This window comes from Anopheles coustani, chromosome 2, assembly GCF_943734705.1.
Source record: "Anopheles coustani chromosome 2, idAnoCousDA_361_x.2, whole genome shotgun sequence".
In the NCBI taxonomy this organism is placed as follows: Eukaryota; Metazoa; Arthropoda; class Insecta; order Diptera; family Culicidae; genus Anopheles; species Anopheles coustani.
Genome location: NC_071289.1, coordinates 5,357,426 through 5,383,918, shown reverse-complemented (window position 1 = coordinate 5,383,918; position 26,493 = coordinate 5,357,426). Strand labels below are relative to the sequence as shown.

General features: G+C 45.5%; 1 protein-coding gene across 1 annotated transcript in view; it reads right to left on the bottom strand.

The window, feature by feature from the left end:
- Positions 1 to 26,179, bottom strand: part of LOC131262254 (discoidin domain-containing receptor tyrosine kinase B) — a 107,227-nt gene extending 81,048 nt beyond the window's left edge. Inside the window, exons 1-2 of the mRNA XM_058264218.1 lie at positions 26,065 to 26,179; positions 398 to 503 (exon numbers count right to left, since the gene is read on the bottom strand). Of these exons, the coding sequence (XP_058120201.1) occupies positions 398 to 503; positions 26,065 to 26,179 (221 nt within the window). The remainder of the gene's footprint in view (positions 1 to 397; positions 504 to 26,064) is intronic.
- Positions 26,180 to 26,493: the final 314 nt, after the last annotated feature.

The window sequence follows — 26,493 nt, the reverse complement described above, 5'->3', positions numbered from 1 at the left end:
CGAACGAATCTGTATCGCTGGCATCAGTGGGGCTTTTTTCTGCGCCTCCCTTTCTCGCCTGGCGTGGCGTAATCTTTCAAGAGCGACAAAACAATGGCTAGGAGAAGAAAAGGGAACAAGGAAAAACAACAGCTCCACCATTGCATGCCGCTCGCAAGCAGGAAGGATGAAAGTTTCCTTCTTGAAGATCGAACGGAGTGTGTTTTGCTGCCGTGTCTTTCGTTTCGCTTCCTCCCGACGCCTGTTTCACCCCCAGCCCCCTCGACAATCTTACCTAGCGCCCACGGTTTTCCCGCTTCCCGACTTAATGAAAGAATCTTGTACACTTCTCACTTCCCGCGCTTGATGAAGGAGAAGTCGGCTTTTCGATGGCTTTTCAGCCCGGGGGAGAGCTTACCTGGCATGCTGTGGTCCCACGTTGCCGATGTCGTGCGCCGAGCTGGCCGTAATTTGTGAGTCATTAATCGCGAACGATTCCATGCCTAATGGGTTTTTGCATTTTTCTGTAATTAAAAAGAATGGCAGCGAAAAGCGAAAAAGTTCGATTAGTATTTCAATGATAGATCTTAGGGTTGGAAAATATCTCGAAGAAGGAAGAATGTTTTTGGCAACCATTTCTAGGAAACAAAATGATGATAAGACGTTTTCTTCAAGTTTTGTCAATTTCAACCAATGCAATGTGAACACAATACTTTAAATAAATTTCCATCCACCCCAAAACCGGTTCGATTGACATGTGATAAATAATTGTTGGCCGTGTAATCAACTCAATAAACGCATCGTCAAAGTGTGTCATTATAATTTAATGCCATCGACAAGATTGCTTCCGTAAATCAAACCGTCATTCGATTTATTTAATTGGGAACACCACTTCTGCTCGGAAGCTTCTTTCCACCAAATTGACCTTGATGAACAAGATGAATTGGTGGAATAAAAGTAGACTTATAGTCTGCGCGTTCTGAATCAACTGCACTCGACGCGTTGTGCATTGAATGAAATTTAAAAGCAGACTGCATAAAACCACCGCCTTTTGTAGTCTTCACTTCGGTCTTGAGGTTCTCCCATTAAGCGTGCCGGAGTGGTTTTTGAAGAGTATAATTAAGGCACGGGGGCATCGCTTGGAAGTGGGCAAAGGCACCCCCCGAAGGTGCACCGTCAAATTTGAAGAGTTAAATTGCATCTTCTCGACCTGATTTTCACCTCGGACTCGGAGAGGTTTTCTTGGGAGTTGGCACCGAGTTCCATAACTCTTCGGACCGTCGACCGTCGTGGGGATGGCAACCGGGAGGGAGCGTTATATTTATACATATGCATTTATATGGCTGCAAATTTATACCTCTCCGTGGTCGTCATAAATTTCCGACCACTTTCGAGATGCGGTGTGTTTTCTCCTTCTGCTTCTACTTCACAGTCGACTCGAAGCTAGCGCTCGTTCACCATCAACATGAGGAATCTTTTGCAGGTCTCTTGACTCGATAAACTTCTGCCTTCCAACTGGCGTTCGGGAAGGCGGTTGATTCGAATGTGATCTTGCGAAATCTTAAAACTGAACATGAAGAGCGCGCGTTGGTAAAGCGAAAGCGCAGACAGAGAAACAGATTAACGAGCACCGGAAGTTTCGTTTCCTCCCAGGAAATACTTCAGGATTGCGAACGTACCGACTGATAGGTTAATGAGAAATATTAGAACATCCCGATGCCAAGATTGGTCCTTCGGGAAAATTTGCTGCGAAATTATGACTGCCACACTCTCCCACCGGGGGGAGAACAGTTCCCTATTCGCATGAATTAATCGCCGTGTCGGTTAGTTTGGCGAAACTTTCCCATCACCGTGATCATCGTCGTCATAATCATCATTATCGAAGGATTGGATGCTTGATAAAGGATAACAAGTTGCGCTCTCGGGCTCGAACGGTCCCCGATGACCGTGACCCCCTTTCTTTTCGGGGCATCGCTTTCCGTTAGGGCAACTTTTCCCCCGGTGGTTTTCCTACGGCACCGTCGTTATCATTCAATCGGAAAAGTTCGGGTCGTAGGAAGAGATGCTAATCAAATGTTGGTTCGATTCGATCCCTTTCACTTCTCGGTGGAGGTGGAGGGTGAAAAGAATGCAGCCGAGACGGGGACACAAAGACACGCCGACTTTCGGTGTTCGGAAAAACTTTTCTAATCACTAATTGATTGGATGGTTAATGTGAACGATCCAATCCGCGTCGAAGTACCCGTGGCGGACAGTCCTGCTTTATTATTCCGTCGATAATTGACTTGAAAACTGTTTCGGAAAAACTCTTGGGAAATAATTGGAGTGCTGGATATATTTGTTATATTTGTTTGGCCTTACAAATATTTCCTCGGAAAAAATTGCTGAATTTTTAACGGAACACACTTAAAGAAGTCTGCTTTCTTTCTTCATCCTCTTCCATCCAATTAGCGTGGAATTAGTAACCTTTTTTTTCGGAACCCGCAACCAGTAGCAATACTTTAAAATAACTTGTGCCTAACAACACTAATTGTCGTACCCGGCAGTAGCTCCGATTTCCTTGGGTCTTTGGGGGAAATTTGACACTTTTTCCTTAACCCTTTAACGACGCCGTCGTAAGTCGATTGGCCTTCGCTTTGGTTTGATTGCTGGCTCGCCCTGAAGAAACCCATTCCTTCACCCAACCGTTTCTAATTATCTTCAATCCGGTAGGTTTTTCGTGAAATTTGAAACACCGAGAAAACGGATGACGCACCACGCTACGAGGAAAATGAATGAAAATTTTCCACCAACCTTCGTCGTCGGTCGTTCGTTCGCGACGTGGTTAAGGATGCGCAAGATTTCGTTCCGAATAGGAATCGAGGCGAACACGAGAGGGACAAAAGAATAAAATCAAATTTCACACTGCAACATTTAAATGTCACTCAGCGCTCGATTCGTCATCATTAAAATCAAATCGTCATCGGCACATCTTCCCTTTCCGAGGAGACAAGTAACATTTGCCTCCGGCGAGTGCCGATGAAACTCGAGACAGATGAAGCCCGCACCGGCGAAATGGCTCCCATCGGAAGCTGCTCGGGACACAACAAAGTGTCAATGTGACAGGAAGGTTGGCCATAACCCACACACATGCGGCCACATGAGTGAGAGGTAAGTTGGATCGGGTGAACCCCGCCAATTTAATGTCGCAATAATTGCCCCGTGACTGGATCACATTTCCTCCAATTCAGCATTGATCCCGTTTTCGATCCGTGCCGAGCCATAAGCCACCACAAACAAACTGTTCAAACTTTAAACCCTTTAAAGGTAACCGGAACTCCCAACGAAAGGGTTCGATAGCCTCCAAACGGTGGGCGGGCGCACATCAAGCATAAGCAAGAAACAATGAGTTCACGGGCTTCACGGGTCGGAGGGCGATTATCTGGGACGGCATGGAAGGGTCATGATCCCACGGCGAGGTCGGAGGTCATCGATACGGTCGGTTCCCAACTCAGGCTTTGCCCTCAAACATTCCTGACGTCATTCTCATGGCCAGATAGCGCCGCATTTTGGTTCGCTCTTGGCTCGAATCCAGCACATTAACCACCCCGATTTTCCGGTCCTTCGAGTAGACAGGTTTGTTCGATGGGAAAAAGCAAAACAACTGAGTTTTCTTTGCCAGAACGGGTTTTGCAGAATAAAACTATTATCGATTTTGGTCTCTTGTTTTCATCGGAAGCTTGATGTTTAAAGCGGCGTACTTGAAAGAGAACATCAATGTAAATAACTTATGAATGATGAACTCTGAATGTAAACAGTCTACATTTGAATTATTTTTATTGTAGTCCTTGTTCGTGTTAGCTTTTATCTTCTGTCTCAATCCGACACTTTTATGATTTCCATTTGACGTCAAGAAAGTCCTTCGGTTTTGGTCCTCAATGGTAATGGATCGCATGGTAATGTATCCCACGCCGACCACTGTAAATGAATACTTAATGCGCAATTTCCACACATGACGGAAGTTTTGCATCGTTGCATTAAGTTTTTCCACACAACGGTATCGTTCCGGAAAGGCACTACTACTCGGTGAATCTTTGATTCTGTTTTATCTGTGCAGTGTAAAACACCCCCCAACGCGAAACACAACCAAGCGAAAACCATTTTTCCCGCTCCCGGGCACATAAAAGAAAACTGTACCTCCACAACTGGCCACGCTGGCAGGAGGGGGAGCAATTGTTTGCCCCAACGCCCAGGATAACAACGGGAAAGAAAGAGGAAAAACAAAAACACGATGGAGTTACTTTAACCCTCACTCTCGGAGGAGGGAGCTCGCGCTCCGGTAGTAACCAACCATTTCGTAGTCGAAACCACGGCTCACCGGAACGACTGTTCCGAATTCGCGCGCCGGGAAAGGAAACAACGACCGGCCGGAACGCAAAGCGGAGAGCTGCCTGACAAACGGTATAAATTTGTAAATAAGTAATCGCGTGTCTAAATAAAATATGTATTTTTATTATTCTCGCTCATGCGCCGTTCGGTCCTGGTCGGGTTTTATGTTTACCTGTACCTGTCTGAGGATGGGCTGGGACGTGCTGTTTTATGCTTTCCCCCCTTTTTCTTTTGCATTTCCTGTTCCACCGACTCCACCGACTGCCGAGGCCCATCAGGTTCACCATCGGGTCGGCCGAGGCCGAGCATAGTACCCGACAGTAAAAGACACTCTCAATCACCTCTTGTCTAGTTTTCCTAAGTCCACGGAACGTTACTCCGCTTGCCCTTGGAGGGAGACCATGTAAATGAAGCCAGTCTGTACACGAAAGGTAACCTCAACTTACCGAGAAACAGTTTCAGCACAGTAGCAAGTATGATTAAAAGTTTGGTCCTTATTATTTAAATTATAGAGTACTATTAAATCGTCATGAAGCAGTTCTTTCTGCTGATGTTCACTAGTTCATAAGTTCAAGAATAAAATCAATTCGAGCAAAACCAAAATATTACTTGTTTATTATTGTAGGCTACTGTGCACAATCGGTGAACTTCCAGCCATATTTCCGGAGTTTCGTGACGAGACAAGAAAAAGGACACTTCCTACTTGTTACGAAAGCAAACCAAAAACCCATAGCGACCCGAAATGAAACGAAGTAAAACTTTCATCAATAATAAATTGATTTTCTTCCACGGGGCAATCTTTGCCAATCTCCGTTACCGTCACCGCTGCGCTCTTGCGTTTTTCCTGCCCAGCGCGGAAGAGGGCTCTTTATTGGACGAGACACGGGCCGACGTCTCCGCGGTAGAAGTTGGAATTGGTCGCTGCGAAAAACAACAACACTGGCCGAGGATTAATTATTCAAAAGAACAGTCAGGAAACTGACCGGTTCTGTGGAAGGTTCTGTAAGACTCCGAACTTTTACAGCGCTAGACTTCCTCCGGCTCTGGCGGATCTCACCTGCATTGGAAGATGATGTCAATCCAAACCCAACGGTACCACGGTTTATTGACCCTTGGGGAATCTGAAGAAAATGTCCTGTGCTTGGCGCAGAATGATGGGCATGTCTCGTCCCCAAACGGAAGGGTCATAAAACTGCATGACAACGGGGTTTTTCCTTTCCTTATGGGTAGTTGTTGGATGGGACGAGGGAAGTCCTAAGACGTGTATCCGGACGTGTTCGAGGAAGGCGTGAGTGTGTGTAGGATAACATTCCATCGAACCCTCGTATCCTACATGTGGAGAATGTTGTTAGGTTATGTTCCGCACAGGGATTCTACAAGTTCTTCCCTTCTAGACGAACCTCTCTTAAGTTGCCGATTCGTATGCGTCAGACATTTCTCGTCGGTTTATTGAACCACCATAAAAAAGATCCTCTGAACCGGCCGAGAGGCGAATAAAAATATTAAATTATCTTCCCAAGTGACCGCGCTCGGGTAGGCAGGGCTCTCAAGCTGAAGCTCTTCGGAAGGATGTGTCGCAGTGTAGCAAACTTTGCTCCAACTCTCCACCACTCTGCTATCTGGTGTCCCACGAGGGGTCTATTATGTTATGTTTACGGATATGAATTTTATAGCAGATTAATTCTTTTACCACTCCCCTCCGTAAGTCCACATCCGACGTCTCTCTAGTCGATCTGAGCTTGGGAAATGATCTCCGTAAAAAAAAGGGTCACTGCGTAAGGCCGGCTCACTGGCGGAGAACCTCCATGGACATCTTTCGATGGGCGACTGACGGAATGGTGATGGGCTGTGGTTTTTGGGGGTTGGTGTGACTGTGAAATTGAAACCTTCTTCTTTTTGCCTAATTTTATTTCCCACCCAAAAGGCGAAACTGGACTTTACGCACGATTACACATTATGTGTGGGTGCAAATTTGATGACATTCGCAGTTTGTGTGTCGATTGTTTTATGTGGTGCCGAGATTTTCGGTCCCTTCGGTCGAAGTTGGTAGTCGTTGCATAACCCAATAATGAGCTGTCTGATGGAGTGTTTATCGGACGTGTTTGTGTGATAAAGAAAAGTTAGGATTCGAAACGTATTTTGGAAGCAAAGAAATTGTAGTTTTGAAAATAGTATTTCACAAATACGTACATTATGCTTTTTAAAGGACTAGAAAACCTTAAAAATATTTATCTGAGTCTCCTCAAACCTACCAAATAAAAGACGTTTAATACTTTTCAGTCACTAGCGGTAAACAACGACATTTTGCTAGACTACAAATTTAATCCAAACCTACCGAACAACACAGAAAGGTCTCCCATTCTCCTTTCGGTAAACAGTTGCGGTGCACAATTTTCTCGTACCATTTTCTTAATCCCAACCCCCCAAAACCCACAGTCGGTTCAAAAATTGCGTCAATAATCCCGAGCAAACAGCTCCCGCAACAAACAACATCCCAATTACGGCCCATTGTCTCTGCAATTTGCGCAAAATACTTCCTGCTTCGATCTCTCCCAGCCTCGCCAAGGGGTTGGGAAAATTGCTCCCAAGCAGCAACCCGTTTTGTCAAATCTCGGCGTTAAGCATTTTGTAAGAATGTCGCCATGGCCGCATGTCGTTTCATCGGAAAAGCAACCACCACATCGGGCTTCTCTGCTCGGGAGGGAAAACATTTTCCCGGCCAGTTGTGCACTGACCGCTTGCTCGGTCAGATGAAGATGCTGGATCCCAGTCCCCGCCCCCTTCCCCCTCCAGCTGGGAACGGCTTTTGGCTTCTCTATATCTGCGTCGTGCCAGCAGAAGGCGCCTTTTCTCTGAGCGACAGGACAGGCGACTTTGGGCTACAACTTAAGCCCTTCGGATACATGCTGACGGACGGACATCGGGCCCGGATCCCGACGCCGTCGTCATACTTTTGCGCCTGTAATACGAAATGTATTTAACACAGGAGAACACCGCCAACCAACGCCTTTTCCCACCTCCGTTTCCCATCCGTGTTGCATAATCTACGGCACTTTTCAAATTGCAGAAACGTTTCACCCCGTTCGGTGGGGAGAATGAGAGGGAGGACGATGGGGTAGACAACTATTATTATTATTGCAACGTTGCATCATCGTTGCCGGTCTGTCTGGATGTCCATGGCCAGGACGAGCAGTCAACTGGTATGTAAAGAAATATTTGACATGTTTATAAGTTTGCTAGGAAAACATTATCTTGCCGGTGCACACGTTTCCTTGGCCACCCCTCTCCCCCCTCCAAGCAAGCACACATGAATGGGCCCAATCTTGGAGTTGCATACATATTTGCCCACCCGGTGGTAGAAAAAGACAAGGCAACCTACCAGGTAACAAACAACCACCCGGTGGTTCGCTGGAGTCCGAAACAAATTCACCAAACTCGTGTTTTGGGAATGCCAAGTTGGATGCCATTCCGAGCCGCAGCAAACAAGCGCACGTGCGAATGTGTGGTGGTGGTGGTGGTGGTTTGAGCGAAAATGTTCTCGAAAACTAAAAACACCGAAATTGATGCCCACATCCTCCCATGCAGCCTGCAGTCCGGTCCGAGGGAAGCGGCTTTCGGAACGTCGCGGTCAAAACTCAAAAGTGGAACGTTGCACCGAAACCATCGACCCGGTGGTGCTGTGAGATGTGGCAACTCCCCAAACACTGGCTGTGGTGTCCCGAAAAGGCTTGGAGATGGTCAGTGATGGCTCGCGGGATGTGGTTTGGGTGAGCAACAAAATGGCGAAGTGCTAGTTTGTTCATAAATGCGCACATATGGGGGCACGTGTGGCAATTTGCACACATATGGTAACGGTTTTAGCACGGTCATGCTGTTAAAATGCGTGTCGGGGCTACATACAAGCTTCTTACAAGATTTGATTCTTGTTTAGTTTAAGTACGTCAATACGCGAAGCAACACTTTCAGCTAAATTCTGTTCATTTTCATAACTCATAATACTTTTGTTGACTAAACTTAGCATTATAAATGCTATGCTGTTATGTTTGACTTGCTTCCACAAAAACCTTTTTATTTTCTTAGACAAGTCACTCTTATGTATTTTATTTCTTGAAAGGGTTCAACTCTACTTCTTGCATCTTTGTGTCTTTCATAAAAATCTTCCTTGTTCAGGTTCGAGATTAACAAGATCCTGGTATGGCGGGAAATTTAATCGCAGCCAGATTTCTCCCCACAATCGAACGGTGGCAATTGAGCACGTCCGCGGGAAAACAATAGAGGCGAGTTAAGCATATTTAGGAAGTTTTCCCAGCAACGGAAGAGACAAAAAAAGCTATAACAACCAACCAAATACCGTCGGGATGATGGCAGACGTACAAAAATGTACGGTGCACCCACATGAAAATGTTGCTGACGCTGATGAGCTTCTGGCGTGCCCGGTGAGGTCTCGCCTCCATCGCATTGTTCTCCGGGCCGAAATCTGATACGATTACGCTGGACTACAAAAGACGGCAACATGAAACTGCACGCTCACCCGAGGGCCGGGCGCGTGTGCTGCGGAAAATTGCGGTCAAATTTATTATTAATATTTTTTCCTATCTCCCCGAGCCAAGTAATAGCTCAAACTAGCGCAATCGGTCCCGGGGAAGGAGGTCCTGCCCCCGATGAGGGCGGTTTAGGTTGGTTTCCTGTTCCTGTGCGGCAAACCCGACTGAAACTGAGCGAGATGAAGTCGCTCCTGTTCGCTTGATTACTTCGGTTTCGGTGTCGCTTCGGAGTCTATATAGTTTTCTGGGTCAATTTGTTCTCCCAACCCGAGATGTGCTCCGTTCGGCACAGGAAATTAATCGGATGTAGTGCAATATTGGTTCCGTAACCGAGTGCCAAATGGACCGAAAATAGGCGGCAGATTTCGGTCCATCCACGGTATTGTTTTTTTTTGCCCGCCGCAATGAGGCCGGATATTTGTGGGGAGGGTTTCTTCGATACGCCCAGGATATGAGAAAAAGTCCTGCAACCGTGGTCGGAAAAATCTCGGCAAGGAAAAGTTTTGCGCCAGCAAGAACCACCTACCTCGTTTGAGGAAGATTTCATAATCTTTTGTTCTAGCTCTTGATCAGCAGTAAACAATCTTGACGTTATTTGTTTGGATTTGTCCCATGACTTCAGATGCACTAAAGTGCATTCTCGGAGGCGAACCTGGTCCAAAGCCGTTTGCTTTTGGCTTCTCGTTACCACAAAGAGCCAAACATCAAAGCCAACTATATTTACTTTACAGGGACATCATCATCATCATCAAAGTGCATCTCGCCTGCATTTCCTCGCTCACTGTCCAAACACGCTTCAAAAAATACTTCATCGCCAGAAACGAGATTACTGAAGCCTTCAGGAAATCACCTTCGCCCGTTTTCCGCCCGTCAGTGGATAAACTCATTTCACCGGAAGAGCTTCTGAGCTGCGGGCGTCGTTTGGGAAGCATTTCGCGAGCACCGCCGTATCAGCAGATTATGCGTTTCCCTTTGTTTTCATGAACTTTTCGGTGAGTCAGTCAGCCACCATAGCGTAGCGTTCATTTGCACAAAGGGGGTTTTCAGGAAAGGTTGGATGGAAGGGAAGGTCTCTTCGCTCAAATTCCACCCGAAAACTCTCGGGCTCGGGTGTAACAAACTTCACGAAAAAACGAGATTATTTTGCTTCCAGCGATGGGCGGAAATTTACCTCACTGTTTTACCGGGCAAAAGGGCGCAAGGTTTTTCCTTGTTTTTCGCCAAGGAAAAATACCCCAACCGATAGCTGCTAGCGAACAGGTGAATGATGAAACTTTCGGGCAAAAAGTGGTTTAATGTTACCGATTGTGTTACGAAGCAGGAATTGATTTCTTCCAACCAAAAGTTTTCGGCTTCTTGGAGCACAAACTCGTGAGGGGGGAACCTAACTCGCGAGATTAGGGGAAAATGCAATAATTATGCAAATCACTTTTTACACACTTACTTCGGGAGAGAAAGATTTGGCAGAAGATTCCGTTTCATTGCCCGAAACGAGCGGAATTGTTATGCTAAAAGTTTGATTGATTTACACTATCAATCTTACCAAAGGCCGCCCCGACCGAGGGGATGAAAGTTATGATCTTATTTAGGTAGCCAGTCATAAACCGGGTACGTTCGCCTTTGCCAATCTCTAGCGGAACATTATCCTAGGAATGGTATATTATCTTGAACCCCCCTTTCTTAGCCGGGATGATCGTGAGAAACATCAACAGAACCGAAACTGTTTCTTCTTGGTCGGGTCGGTTCCAATCGTGAGGGAGGCAGAAGATTGAACTTTATGGCTGGCAATGAAAACAATTGACTTTCCATGGCGGGAAAAATGGGCGCGGTAAAATACCAGAAACCTTTTCCTGGCGACTGACGCCACCCCCGGGGGGTATGGCGTTTTTTCGCCCCCCTCCTCCCCTGAAACGACCGAAACAGGATCGGTTAAAAGGCAACGGATAAACATAAGCGTATTATGAAACCGCAATTTGCATACATAATTGCTCCCGCACTAATTTGCATAACCATCAACGATGGCGATGGGGAGAAAAACCTACCTAGAAGGATGGTAGAAAAAATATGTCAGAGCGACGGAGGATCACTTGTTGTGAGGTTTTTATTTTTCCTTCGCTATACTGTTCATTTTGCTTGCCAAAGAAGCGTGAAAGCATTATGCTTATGCTTGCGCAGGCGAGAAGTTAAACGAAACGGCTTAAAAAAAAGCCGGCCGCAACCGAGCGGAACAAAGCAGACACACACACACACATACACATACAGAGGCAGGCGGATGGAATTAAAAAATAACAAAACAGCGGGGCGTGCCGATGATTAAAATTATGATGCTGATGATGATGAGCCTCGTCAACGTTGGCGTCTTTGCTAATTTAAGAACTTTCGAACAACACCACCGTTTCCCGGCAAGCATTCTTAAGCTTTTCCTCGGTTAGGGCTGGAAGAAGACATGTGGGAAAATAGCATTAAACGATTCATTTTGCCAAAATATCTAAAACGCCCTGATACTATAAACTAACATCAGTACAAATCATTACTCTAAAATAAGTTTAAAAATACAACTGTAACGGGTTCAGTTTTGTTGTCGAAGTAAACCCTTAAGGAGTTAAAACTTAACTTAAATGCCACTTGCTAAAAACACGAGTCGATTGACTGCTTTCCACCACAAAGTTCATGCTGATTAGTGTTCGCATGGTCATAAACGTCCGCTTATGAATGTAATCGCTAATTAGTTTAAAATTTATGCTACCACCGAACGTTTCTTCCGATCCTCCGAGCGGGCCCCAAAATGTTGCTTGCCAGAAAATGCAAATCGTTCATAGTTTTTCTTCCAACCCCTGCCCAAGTTCGAACGCTAAAACGTGAGGGCAAGATGTTCTTTCCTCCTTTTTGTGGTGGTGGCGTTTTTTCATCGCATCTTTCCAATTAGCGAGCAAAGTCACCAGTCGATGCTGATGGAAAGCAAAGGGTGAAAATCTTCGCCCCGAAAATGCGGGTCAATGGGACAATCATTAGCGAATCAACAGAACGAACGAACGAACGAACGAACCGTCGGCAACGTCCGCTCGATGGGCGATACATTTCGTGGTTCAATTAAAGCGTGACCCATGGAGCACGCGAGATTTCTCCAAAAAAAAAACCCGAAATGAAAACAGACCACAAACTGAAGGTTAGATCGTCCGTTCTATTTCAAGATTATTTTAAATTCGATTCCCGCAAATCTTCACCATTCGATCGACTACGTTGAGGTTGAGCTCTCGTTTTTTTCTTCCTTTCAGTCTCTCTGCTCGAAAACCAGTGACCTTCGAATAATGTGGAGGTGTAGAATCGAATTCAATCCTAAACGTGTCTGTTCTCGCTTCGCGCTGATGCTGTTTTTAACCGTCTTAAACCTAAACAAACAAGAAACCGACCCGAGGCCGGTGGAGCATAAAACCAATTTCGCCCGCCAGCCGTTGCTTTTTACACGCCCATTAAACCAGCCGTAACGTTTATTAAATTACGTTCAATCGATTTCTTTATCGACGATGGTTTATCATTCACTGGGCGCGATTTTTGCACTCGTTTTCGTCCGTCTAGTCGATTCTCGTTGGCCACGTCGATTCCGGGTGGGTCGATAAATTGTCTGCACCTCGTTTTTTTCTCCTTTTCTTCGGGATGCATACACTGACACTGCACTACATTTAATTCCCACTTTTGGAGCGTTTATTCTGCGTACATTCGCATATTCACTTTCGAAAGATGATGTATAGTTATTGCATTTTCGTGCACCCGATGTGAGAAAAAAAGGGTTTAGATAATGCGATCCGATATCGAGTAATGGCTTCCGACATCGGCCGTCCATCGTTGGCGGACGCGAGCGCATAAGACGGTCGCACACTTCTCCGGAGCGCACTTGAAACTACAATCTTTCAACCGTCCTGTGTCGCTCTTGATTTGCCTAGCCCTCACTGTTTGCCCGGGTCTTTAAAGCGTTTGTGAATTTTGTCGCAATCTTAAGACGGACATCCTTTCGCCCGGCGGGAAAATGGGGGGTGGGGTGGGCGAACTTTTATTGAACGGGGTGATTTATTATGCTTCCACAAACATGAATTATAAAATGGGACGGAGTGAAGGGAAAACGGGGCCAACAAAGCAGCACCACCAGCAAGCCCAAACTGTGAATGAACTATCCCGGCTATCGCCACCACAGCCCGGAAGTCCCGGCGACGTCCATGACGCCCGGAAAATGGCTGGCTGGCTGGCTGACTCGAGTGCAACGGGCCAAACTTACTTCCTCGACGGATAACTCTTCCCGAGTGCGCTCGTCGTTCTATGGGGTTTTTCCCGTACCACAGGAAGGGGTGGGGGGCGGAAAAGTTGGACACAGTCTCTCCGGGGAGAAGTTCATTTTTGAAAGCTGTTTGGTTCGAATTTTTCTTTTTCTTCTGCTTCTTGCCGGCGAGTCTCGGGAGTCTCGGAGTGGACGTGGAGTTTGTAACGAAATTGAAGTAAGTTGCAGTTGCAGTTTATTGTACCAGTGGTGTCGAAAACTGCATCGTTTACTGCACCCCGGGTGTGGATCGAAGGGTTGTTCGGGAAACACGAAAAGAAACTCTAAGACGATCGAAATTAATGTAGAGCTTCCCATAAATTCTAAATTGGATTTCGCTATCCGGGGAAGTGTTTGCTGTGGTTATGAATATTCACTTTAAAAAGAACTATATTTCACCAGTGGGATTGGATAAACAACACGTAAAATCCATTCAAAAGCAATGGTTCATAAAAAAAAACAAACGCATTATCATAGAAAGGATAAATAAATCCCGCAGGCAATAGCAGAAGAAGCAGCGAAATACGTCCTCTTCCCAACTCCTTCAAGAAACAATTTTACAAAGAAGGGGTTCGTACGTCCATTTGTCCTGTGTTTTTCTTGCGAAAAGCGAAGCCAGGAAGATGTTTCTTGCTAAAGAAAGGATGTTTGAAGCACCAAAACACTAACTGCCGCTGGTGGAAAACCTCCGCAACGAAACCGTAGGCTCATAGAACCCGTCAATCGATCGTATCGGGTAGCTTCATGCCACCGTCATCGTCCCCATCAATCACTGGCAAAATATCTTGCCCGCAGGGATGGTATACTTTTGGATTGAAAAATCGAATATCGACCGCCGTCGCTTCCGTTCGGGAAGGAGGGAAAGGCGTAACAATTCACCTGCAAGAGGGAAAATTTCCCGGAGGCGTTTACATGCTGCCTAGGTACCCGGTTTTGGCGAGGGAAAACTGGTAGAGACGTTATTTCGTGAAACAACCCATCGAAAACCATTCTTAAAGCACCCTAGCTTTATTTATACGCATAGCGTTTTGAATGTCAGCACATATAGGAACATTCTAAATATCTATTGTAACCATTTGTTAGTACATAGTGAAATTCGTTGTGTGTTGCGGAATGTTTTCGTTGCCATGAAACGAAGGAACGTTACATTTATCTCACTTTAGTCGTCTAGAGTTTTCATATTTCATATTTCATTCATCGACAGACATTTCAATCTTTCAGATTGGTTTAACATTGTACGCTTAACAATTATTATGGTTGTTTGCATTTCAGTTAGGCCCCCTATGGCAACGTTCGTCATCATTATACCACGATGCATAGAAGCAAACACACGAAGGTACATCACCCCGCAGGCCGATCATATTATTTTGTTACATGAATACATTTTTGCACAACGCCACCCCTCGCCTTGGCTCATCCTCTACGAAAAATACCTGGATTGCATATTTTTACCAACCTGGAAAAGGTATTTCTCCTCGAGAATCCACCAAACGAGAAGGAGAGCACGCCAGGTATTTTTATATTATTACAAAACCCACACCTTCCGCTCGGTAAGTTTAGGCAATTAAAAAAAAAAAGAATTTCTCCACAAAAAAGTACGAAGAAGGATAACGAGGTTTTGGTTATTGTTGGTCGGAAGATTTTCGGTGAGTTAAAATTTTTGAAAGAATTTTAATATTGCCTTTGCGTTGTTTGTCTTGTTTCTTTGGCTCATTTCACGCACCTTAAATTCCTGCCGAAGGGAATGTGGGTGGGATGCAAACAAAAGGGTTGAAGTTCTTTGCATTTTTAACCATCCTTTGAAATCCTTTGGAGTTGTTTTTGCTTCTCCAGTGGTTTTAAAGGTGGAACAACACGAATGGAATTAATCCGAGCGTGCACATGAAGAATGTTTGAGTGAGCAGACGCAAGGTTAGAACAATATTATTTAGCAAAAATTTGAATCCCAAATACCGACCGACAACTGATTTCATCCTACCAACAACAAATGAGTGTGTGCAAAATTTGCGACTTAAAATGCAGCAGATGCAGCGTCTATCTCGCGGGAATTTTGCGAAAGGGTTTTGCACAAACTGCAGGGCCCATTAATAATATTGCTGCATCCGCATCATGTATCAGCGGGTATGTGTGCGTGTTTTACTAACTGGCCCAATTTTACCTGATGTAGCCGAAAGCCCCCACTGGACTAAGGCGGGCCAAAAAAGCGGGCCCATTGCATTCATCCTTGAGCGAATGTCATCGACGACGGTGCGGTGCACAAACTGGGTCAGCGAGCATTGTTTTAATGATTCACAGGCTGCAGCAATATGCAAATGTTGCACGGGGGAGTGTTTCGCGCGGCCGCTGCTTTCGTCAACTTTGCCGGCACATTTTCAAATTCGCCCGGGAAAAAGGGATTCCGAGGACGGAATGGGACGAATTTTCGGCTGGCCCAGTCATGCCGCGGTGGCAGCGCGAAAGGTCAGCTCGTGACATAAAATATTGATTTTCGCCTGACAGACTCCGGGGTCTCCGAGTCCCACGGGAGGAAGCGGGTGGTGATGGCTGACGCCAAGGCTCGTTGACGAACACCGAAGGACACCATCGAGGGAGACGACTGGGAAAAGGGTTTAAATGTCACTGGAGTAGTAGCACTGGAGTGCATTGTAGGCGCCAACGAAAGTCGGGGTTTACTTGCAGTAGAACCGACCAGAAAAGCGACCGCTTGCCGATGCATCGATAACATCGGCGAGCTGTCACGATTTTCACGCGACGATGGCGCATAGGTGAAACATGATTTTCTGTTTTTCTTTGTGTTTGGAAGTAGGCGTACAATTGCGAAAATTGTTGCACTCTCATGTTCACATCTCCAAAAGGAGTGAAAAGTTGATTCAAAACTTCATTACTCAATTTACTGGACAATGATAGCGTGAGGATTAAGATATTATTCGAACCGATAAAATTTCCGTTTGGTAAATTGGAATAAAATTTCGAAGCCGCAGCTGGGAAAGCTATTCAAAAGGTAGTAAATATGGTTTTTAATGGAACATTTACATAATAAAACCCAGTGTAGAATGGTCGAGTAGATAGTAAAACCACAAGTTTGTTGGCAAACCACTCCTGAAGAAATTTATTTACGCACACTAAACATCGATTGCTCAGAAACAATGCATGCTCGGTTCATTGATGGGAAAACGTGCATTGTTATGTTATGTAGCTCCAAATTGTTCTCGAGCGTAAACTTCTCAAGTAATAAATTTAACTCTACAGTACACTCTCAAAGCCATCGCTCGGTATTGCGTCCCTTCTCCAATATGGCGAATTTAGGTGAAAATTTCGCTTTGGACGCGATGGAAAACTGGAAAAGGTACAGCGGGTGGGCAATAAAAATATAATAAACGTGCACAAATTTTACCTCCTGAACCCTCCCGTCAAGTTCGCTCTACCCGACCTGGGTCGATGCCCTTGGACTCATTTAAATTCATCTCGCATCGATGAGTAAAAAGCATTTTCATCATGCTCCGCATTTCCCCACCCCGCCATAGCACACCTTTCGTGTCCTCGGGCGCAACGGGAAATTGATTTTCCCATGGTTTAAGACAAGGTTGCGGCAACCGTGAGCAAACGGTGAAAACAAAATCACCAAGAAAATTTTCTTTCATATCGACTCGAAAGATCGATCTACTCTCTCAAGACTGGAGGAGAAAAAGAGCCGGTACTCGGAAAACCCTGAACCCTTTTTCCATCGCGGGCCGTACGTGCGTGACTGTGGGCAAAAGATGATATTTAGAATATGCTTTGACGAAAGGTTGTCGTTGTGGTGGGGGGCGTAGACATAGCAAAAAAAAAAATGGGAAGCAAAGATGAAAAATAAACATACCAATTTAAACGAAGCAACTTTGCGAGATTAATAAAAACAAAATACCAAAAGGTGAAAAGGTAGAGCTAACTCCTAGAAAGCCAAAATAAAACAAAATATTGATCCTGACCGCCAAGGAAAAGCTAGGAAAAGCCATCGTTTGTTTTTTTTGCGACCGACCTGTGATGAAAACTGCCGCCCGAGGAAAACACAGTAATCGATACCACAAACATCAAATTGAATCAACCGAAGGCGGTGAAGAAGAGGAGATCCAAGAACCACAAAAACACTCCCCATAAAACCTACGAACTCCAAAACCACCCTCACTCCCGCACATTTCCATCCCCCCGGCAATGATGGTCGGGGGGGGTTGGTTTGAACAAACCGTTTTTTTTCTCGTGCCCATTTCCGTTCCTTCGCCTTCGGAATCGATTGCGTCCGCACGTGGAATGCCGCTCGGGAATCGGGAAATTGAAATAAATGATTCATATTAGATGACACTTGACCGGTCTCAAACATAATTCAAGGGTTCGGTACCAGCCGTGTGGTAGAGGTGAGTCGAGGATATGGTTCTTCTTAGCCTCTACTTCTTCTTCCACCTTTTTTGTGACCGATTTCACACCGTCTTTCCAGTCGATCGGATGTTTCATTCTTTCACCTCCGTATCGGGCATGAAGAATGGGCTTCCATTACAGCCATTTTTCTTCGTGGTTTCTCACTCGCTCGGTAAAGGTTGATCCTATTTTTATACCGGTGGAATTCCTTTATTCCCATTTGTCAATTACGTGATTTATTGGACGCCATTGGAAGTTAAAAGGCAAGGAAAACGGGGATACGATGTATTGGGAAGTGAATGCTCGAATGTGGTGTACACTTACATTCCAAAAGAAACGTCATGGTTTTACGATTGTAGCACACAAAATACAAAAATGTTTCTAATCGAACTGCGGGAAATATTGTCCCAGTACTTGTTTATTGTTAGCAAAAAACAAGAAAACAAATCTGACTGCACTTTTCCCACGATAAGAACCGAAACCACCAACCCGTTCGGTCCGTAATTCAGCTCAAAATTAATTCAATTTCAGAAGTGCAGTTGTAAAACTTCGGTGCCTTCTGTTGACTTTGCTAGCTGCAATATTTTGCCTCCAAACGATCCCTTTTTGCATTTATAACAACCGGGCAGGGCAGATTCTCACGAACCACCGAAGACGACGCAAAGGCAAATGGAACGTAAGGCCAATAAAACCACAGCGACGACGTTCTCAACCGTGCCGGAATTTATCTCACGACCATTCAGAAAACCTCGCGGACGGATCGGCTTCGATTGCAAATTTCATTACATTTATGATGTATTTTGATGGCAGCTCGATATAAAAAAAGAAGTTGCGACCTGGTGAGAAAACTCATCGAATGCCGAAAGGGATGGGGGGTGTATTCTTGTTTGGTCTCTCGTGAGGAAGGGCGGCTGAGATATTAAGCGGCCTTTGCGGTGGAAGCAAAATGAAATGGGAAGGAATCGAGCACTAACAATAATAAAAGTGCCAACCAAATCTGTGGTGGAGGGAAGGAAGACAAAATGGATGAAACCAACAACTTCCACCAAACGGTTTCCACCGAACGACCAAACGTTCGCAGGAATTTGAGTAGCCGCGGATTTACGAGCCCGATACGTGGTTGCATCTGTCTCATTAAGTTGGCAATTTATTGCCCCCAAAGCCGTTGGCCCGGGATCGACGAATCGACGAAGCCCAAAGGAAGAATACGGCCGGCCGTCGGTTATCTCGCCCAGGGAATCAACCCGAACGCCCGACGGAGCCCACAAAATTGCGTTGATGGACCGGACTCCGGACTGTGGGAAGGAGTATTGCACCACGCCGTGGGTTGGCGAGGGGTTTGCGGTCCGGGAACGCGAAGTCTTCCAGGCGCTGACAAACTAACCTCACCGAGGCGAAAACCAACGGGAGGATGGTGGTTATGATCCTTTTTTTATTTTGGGATCTCCCTATATTTCGGGGCCGAACCGATTATGCTTCGGTTAACCATCGCGTGTGCACCGTGCCCTTATTCCGTGCCCTTTTTCCCGGCTTTCCAGAACAGAACGTAGGCTCGGGAGTAATATAATAAGGTAAAAGATTCACAAAATGTAATCAACCGCAAGGATGCGCCGACCCTTCGGCGAAAAAAGGTATCGAGAGCGTGCCGGCGACCCGATACTAATCCGAACGTCGCTGTAGAAAGAGGGCTGGATGTGGCCGATCCCTTAAAAAACCCGCCTTGCCGTCGGTTCGGAAATTAAAAATGAAATTATAACAAGCTCCCAAGGGGCAATCAACGACATGAGGTCGGAACAGTGACCGTCCCGGAACGGTGCGAAATCGACCAATCGACCACAAAATGTGGTTTCGCGCGAATTTGAACCAAAAAAAAAAATGTAATCAAAGATTTCATCAAACATGCAAGAAGATGTGGAAGGAAAACAAATGGCTTTTATTGGAAAAGCTCAACAAGGGAAGCGCACGAGAAGTTGCATCTTTTTATCCAACCTCGAACAACATTCCTGGTTGAGTTTGAAATTTGAATCGAAAGATTCCAAATCAATAAATTTAAAAAAGATTGCTTATTTCATACTCTTCTTATAACTCTTCTGAAACTCTACAGTATGTCCCATAAAAAAATGCGAAAATCGGTACCTTAGATTCAAATAATTTTTTTCAAACAAAATAATCAAACAAATTGTAATTTAAGGAAGGGAATCGTTTTTTAAGCTTTAAATGATTACATTAATAATTTGGTATACCATTTTTCTTGATCGCCTCCTCCATACGGGGACAAAATCGAGAGCATATCTTCTCAATGTATGAATCAGTTTTCGAGATCCACGCCTTGGCAATTGTAGCTGTCAGGGATCCAACGATGGTGCTAGAACGTTCACAGGCTTTAACCTGAGCATGTGCCCATGTTGTTTAATCCAAAGGATTCAAGTCCGGACTGGTGGGAGGTCAAATGTAATAGCCCAAAATTCCATGTTTTTATTCAGCCATAGTTGAGTCCTTTTTGAAGTACGTCACGGGGCTCCAACCTATTGGAAAATGATGTGTTTTTGTGCTCCAAAGTTTGCTTTTATCCATGGCAGAACGTGGTCCTACAAAATGTTCAAATTAACCTCGGTATTAAATTTTAATTCAGCTTTGATGAATGCTGATGGCATTTTAAAGCTATTGGGCGAAATGGTCTCAAAATCTATGACTCCGGCCGAATGTTTGGTTGTAAACTTGATTTTCAGGGTCTCTGGAACATCCTCAATCTTCTTGGGAGTTATAAACCTGTCTGTACGTGTGTTAGACACGGGATCGACGATGGACATTTTTTCATCAGAGAATACGACGACGGTATTCTTTTGTTTTGATGTTGACACCAAACGTGTCGAGAACTCCAGCCGTAGTTGTTTGATTCGGTCTGTTACAAGGTGACGCTTTACTCTGACTCTGGACGAACATTTCAAGTCATGTTTGATCAACCGATGCATGGTAGATTTTGAAATATCGGCTTCCTTAGCCGATTTCCTAATCGATCTGCTACGATTTTGTCTCACTCAACCCCTCATTGATCTGATGCCCTTTGGCGTGCGAGTGGACCGTGAATGGCCACTTCCTGGCATCATGGGATGTGGTCCATCAAGGAGTGATCGTTGGATACGGTAAACAGTAGCCAGGTGGCATCCCGCGATCGATACAATTTGTTTTACGGGCATTTGGGCGAGCAGTAAACTAATCACAATGTATTAACGTACATTTTTCTCAACTTTATTACTCGAGAATCACTTCTTTGGTTACATCTTCTCATAGTATACTACCAGATGATTACACACACACATGACCACCGTAAAAATAACGTTTAAAGTTACCCAAAAATAAGCATTGAAAATTTTCGCATTTTTTTATGGGACATACTGTAGATATCGATAAAGATATCAATTTGGATTGTGAATGCTTTCGATGAGGTGTTGGAACCCGATACATACAAATTTAAATAGGAATCGGGAGGACCACACCCTTCTAATAAATAACATTTTTTTTCACAGTACCATGCCTTTTGCATAAGCCTCTCAAAGAAGTCAATGAAAATTTAAATTTTATTGTATGCTATTTTTCAGCAAACACTCGTTTTGTGCGAATTTCTTTAACTCCGTTTTGTTCCATCACAAATTCGGGTAATGTTACATGATGGAATAATAAATTCAGCAAAGTGTTCCAAATTTCAATTACCAGACAGCATAAAGTTTAAACCATACGGAAAGCGATTTTCACATCGGAACCGAGATGAAAACGAATGGTCCACCAAATTGGCACGTTCCCGGTCAAGCATTGGACGGAGGTAAATTGACTTCATTGATCATTTTAAAACGTTAATTGTAGGATCGTTGGCTTGATATACCACTCTTTAGCGCAACTTCACGGTGTGGCTTTTGTGAGAAATGGAACCGAGCGAGGCTGAACCAGAGGATACCATTTTCGTGGATCGGGAGGGAGATGATTAACTCGCAAATATTTCGCATCTTAGAAACCATAAAGAAAATTACAGACCTCTGCATCAACATGGGCACATGCACACACATACACGGGCGCAACTGGAGAATGATTAATGGTTCCCAATTTTCCCAAAGTTCAGCAGCATCTGTTGTAAATTATTCATTCGCCTTCTGTGGCGGAAAGTTATGTCCAGTCCAGTGAGTCGTTTTCAGAAAAGATTTTCGCTTTTGAACCTTGACTTGAATGATTTTTAACCCAAAGTTGGGGTGGTAAAATTTAAAAATACTTAAAAGATCTAATATTCTTATATCACAAAAAAATATACTTTTAACTCATGAAGTTGCACAGGAACTTCTACCTAATTAGGTTCCATTCAAATGAAAGTGAAACATAAAGCGCATACGCAATCCAGTCGTAGCCAAACACAACAATAGCAAACCTTGCCGGAGTTTAATGCAAAACTTAGAATGGATAGTGTATGTGCAACTTTACGACCAATTTGTGGCTTTACAAGTTGAGCAAATTGGTTTGGCGAGGGCAGGGGGCCATCGTTCCCTCTCTCAGTCTTGACTCTTGCTTAAACGCCTGACAGCGGAAGTATTGCAAACGAACTGACGACCGACGCGAAGCTCTTCGTCCGGCTCTCAAACTCTTCGGGGTCGAAAGTCAAAGTTATCTCCTTAAGCCTCACACAAAACTGGGTAAAAACTGCCCCGGGAACTTTATTTGCATATTTTAACGACCGCAAATAGTGTGTGGGTGTGTTTGTTTGAACGTTTGTGCATCTTTTTCTGCAAGTTGGTCGTAATTCTCTCTTGCCCGTTCCATATGTGTTCGGTTTAGAATGAGAAGTTGTGATTTCTGGCGGACATTTTCGGGAAGGAGCGTCGGGGGGTGGAATATGTTCCGACGCCCTTCCATCTATCTATCAGGGGGACCAAGGGTCCGTTGTGTCAGTGTACAAATGTTGTGTTGAAATTGAAATTATGCTCCTCACTGCCATCTCCTCCCGGTTGTAGTCAGCCCAACAGGTCATCGGGATCTGATGTTTGTCGAATGGGAGTACCAAAACGAACCAGAGTGAAGCCTCCGTTCCCGGAACTGCTCCCGGGACGCTACATTACAGACTGTGCAGCCACATTTCTCCAGCATAAAACCCTACTACTCCCCGGGAACTGAACTGATTCATGACAAAAATTTAAAACGAAATGAAAAGTGATAACTTTTACTCTCCGGCCTCCTCGGTGTTCGGCACGGGACGGCGTGACTGTTTGCACTTCGGTGCCTCGGGCGGCATGGGAGCACTATGTCCGTAGAACATATTTCCGATGTATTTCCCCCAAGCCCACTCGCACACAACCTCCTTTCCACTGGAGGGTTCCAATGCCTGGCCGCATTCCGTCGGCCGGTGCGAAAAGTGAGAAGAGCAACATTGTCTGGAGATCGTTAAATGAAGATGTTTGCAGCCGGTCCATCCCGGTTTGGAGCATAGACAGTCCCTCCCTCCCACTCCTCCCCCCCTTCCATCCCGTTCTTCGTGCAATTAGTAATAGGAAATATGAGACGAGTTCTCCGAAACGGAAGCATAAGGCTTACAATGCAGAAACGAGATTGTGCCTGCGAGAGAAACGACGAGTCGGAGACCAGCGGTGAAAATATGAGTGCCCGTACCGGCAGCCCAGATGGAAAATGGAAAAAGCCCCCCACCGGTGGGCCGCTGGCGGTGTGGAAAGTTAAACGGAAAACTTTGTGTAAATAAATAAAATCAATACCAGACCCGTGGACTCTCGCCGAGCGCCCAAAACGTGCCTGAGTCTGTTTCACTACCCCCTTCCCCCTCGCAACCACCGGCTTTCCAACCACCCCCACTCGCACCGGCGATGAACGATGATTGGTTGCAAAAACTTGTCCGTTCGGTATCCTTTCGGCCAGAGGTTTTCCACCGTACCGTTGTACTGTGGGAGGATGCTTTTTCGCCGTATGCAAAAAAAGATAGGACAGTAAGTATCTCGCATTTTCACCCCGCCTCCCGCAGTTCTGGACGATTTCTTCTCATTCACCAGCAGGAATAATGACTCGAAATGAACCCATCGTTTACCGTTCCTTTCCAACCACCGACACTGCGCCAGCAAATCTGGCCAGATATGAAACTCCGGAAAAGTCCATCCAGCTCTAGTGCACAAGGTTTCGTTTGGGATTTAATCGATTTTTGAATTTGAAGTGTTCAAACCCCAAATCGGTTGCGAATTTTCTCAACCATCTGGCCCAAAGTTTGGTGGTTGGAGTTCAGGAGAAGAGTCTCAATCATTCCCATAAATTTCAAGCTACCCTTGGCGTGCACTAAAATTACCGACGTTTAAGAAAAGGAATTATGAAAAGGAGCATTTGGAATTTTGGCGAGCAGAAACGATCTTCATAGATACCACAAACGTAAAGCCATGAGCCATTTTCAAACGCACTCAACGCGGATCTGGATGGAATGGATAGGCTTTAGCTTAGAGCCTGTGCACTAAATAACTGCATTAAAAAGCTGCTGCACTCCAACAAGAACTGCATTTTGGAATAGATTGGACTAGAATCACGCTGCAGAATGTATCTGCATTGGGAAAAAACAACGCTTACAACCACAACATTCCAACCGTCTAGGGTGAAGTATTCGAAATGTAGAGCGTTGAATAGATAAAGTTTAGTCAATGGACTTGCGCCGCTAGGTGCGGATAGAGCAGGTTTGGTTCCTCATTACGACAGGCAAAGTCTATACGGCCAGGGAATGGGTGGAAGTATGTTGGGCAGCGGCAAAACCCAACGGTGGTGGTGGTAAATTACAAATTCCGAACCATAAAATTTGCTTCCTAAATTTCTCGCAAATGTGCACACCGACCTACACTCACACACACGCACCCACGCTGAATGAGAGTGACATTGTGCCGGTTCAGGAATGTGCAGCTTGTGCAGCTTCTTTGAACCATCATCATCATCATGCAAGGTGGGTTGCATTTCATGTGCATTTTCGCACCCACCCCCCACTTTGAGGGGGCGGTTTTCGGGTGCACATCAAAGCGTGTGGCGTGAACCCTACCCGGAAAAGCACGATGGCGTTGTGAGGTGAGTGGAACATGCCACACACGAGGGGCTGCGGTCCATAGAAGCTCATTTTCGCTGACGGGAAATTTTCACCTTGGTTTCACAAACGCGCGCGCGCGGTCGGATGTAAATCGATTGGAGGAAACCGACCTACCCTTCTCCCCCGCATTCCAGTGGCGACGGGAACCCTTTCCCCCCCGAGCTGCAACCAGGGTCTGGTAAAGTTTGCAATGAGCTTGGTTTTGAAATAATTGTGCATGTCTTTTGCAATAATGAGGTGATCGGGTGGTTCCCGGCGAGAAGTTTGGTCGGAAATTTGCAATCAATTGAAATGCTTGAGGTTTCCGCCTGAAAGGACGTGTGACCTGCATCAATGCAATTTACAAGCACGAGCTTTCGGTGTGCATGATTACTTCTCATTTCCTGAGGTAAGGAATAATTTATGTAACTGTTACAGGTTAATAGCTGAGGATCAAACGATACCAAGAAAGCCGGTTTGATACAAGAATTTATAACTTCGTGCTAAACATATAAAAGTTCTAAGAAAAATTAAGGAGTTACTTCGTAAACATATAGTGCTTTGACACGTCAAAGTTCATTCCAACATGTTTTGACTACAGAACACACATATGCACGCTTCTTCCTAGTAACGTATCATGTTACATATAACCTTTTTTTCAGTCCCTCCTTTCAACAGAACCGTTTTCCAATTAAAGCGCCAAAGCAGGAACTCAACCGAACGGTCCAGTTCGTACCAGCGACACCTAAAGCTCTGCCCGACACCACCGGGAGCTTCATTTCATAGTTCGTTACCGACACCGATTGTTGATGATGCCTATTTCGCTGATTGATAAGGTTGTTTGACTAAATTATTATTCACTTGTCGCAACGCCATCCACAGCCGATCCGCCGTGTGGCGCCCCATAAAAAATCGACTCGCGCGCCAGAGAGCTTCGCCAGCATCTCGCAACCTATCCGGGCACCGTGAGTTCGGAGTTCTCTTTGCATTTTTTAAGCTCCGTTTTTTGCTCGTTAAATGCCATCGCGGGATTTCATGAGATCTGATGTCAACAGATCCAATCATCTGCCGCCAGAACGGGGAGGTTTTTCACTCCGACACCGGTTCGATTCCGCGAACGCGTCAGATGCCCCGGCGCAATGATAAACGCGGCCGATTATTACCTCCGGCTTAATGAATCTCCGACACACCAGCTCGTTCTACCCTTCATGGCAGCAGAAGGGCGAAGATTGGCCGGGAGTAAATTTCATCAGCGCGACACAAACATCGGGTTGCTCGAATGGCAGTTTCTTGCCGGAACCCCCTTTACCCGGGTGGTCGGTGTTTGCGAAACTAATGGTAAATCAATCGAGCTCTGGAGGGAGCGCACAGACGCACCAGAGGCGCACACTTACCTAGATCGAGCGTCTCGACGTCCAGGAACACCTGCAGGAACAGCAGCACCAGCACGAACCGTATCCACCACGTGCTAACGTTCACCAGCACTTCCGGCGAGCGGATGACGGCCATATTGGCATTCAAATGTCGACCGGTACACCGCGTGAGTAAAATGGGGGAAAAACTGAATAACGGCTCCGCTCCGTAACGGCTATCGTTGAGTCGGAGTCGAATGGATATTCCTCTATATCGCTCGGCTTCACTCTGCCACTATCGGATTCACTCGTTTCTGCAAGCGAGCAAATCGATGTGTGCACTTACACCTCCATGAAGACACACCTTCATACACACGCGCACACGCACTTTCGGGAACGGGACAGGACACGCGACGCGACTGGGGTGCAATCAGTAGCAATCACTTTCGTGTAGCCATATCCTTTTTGGAT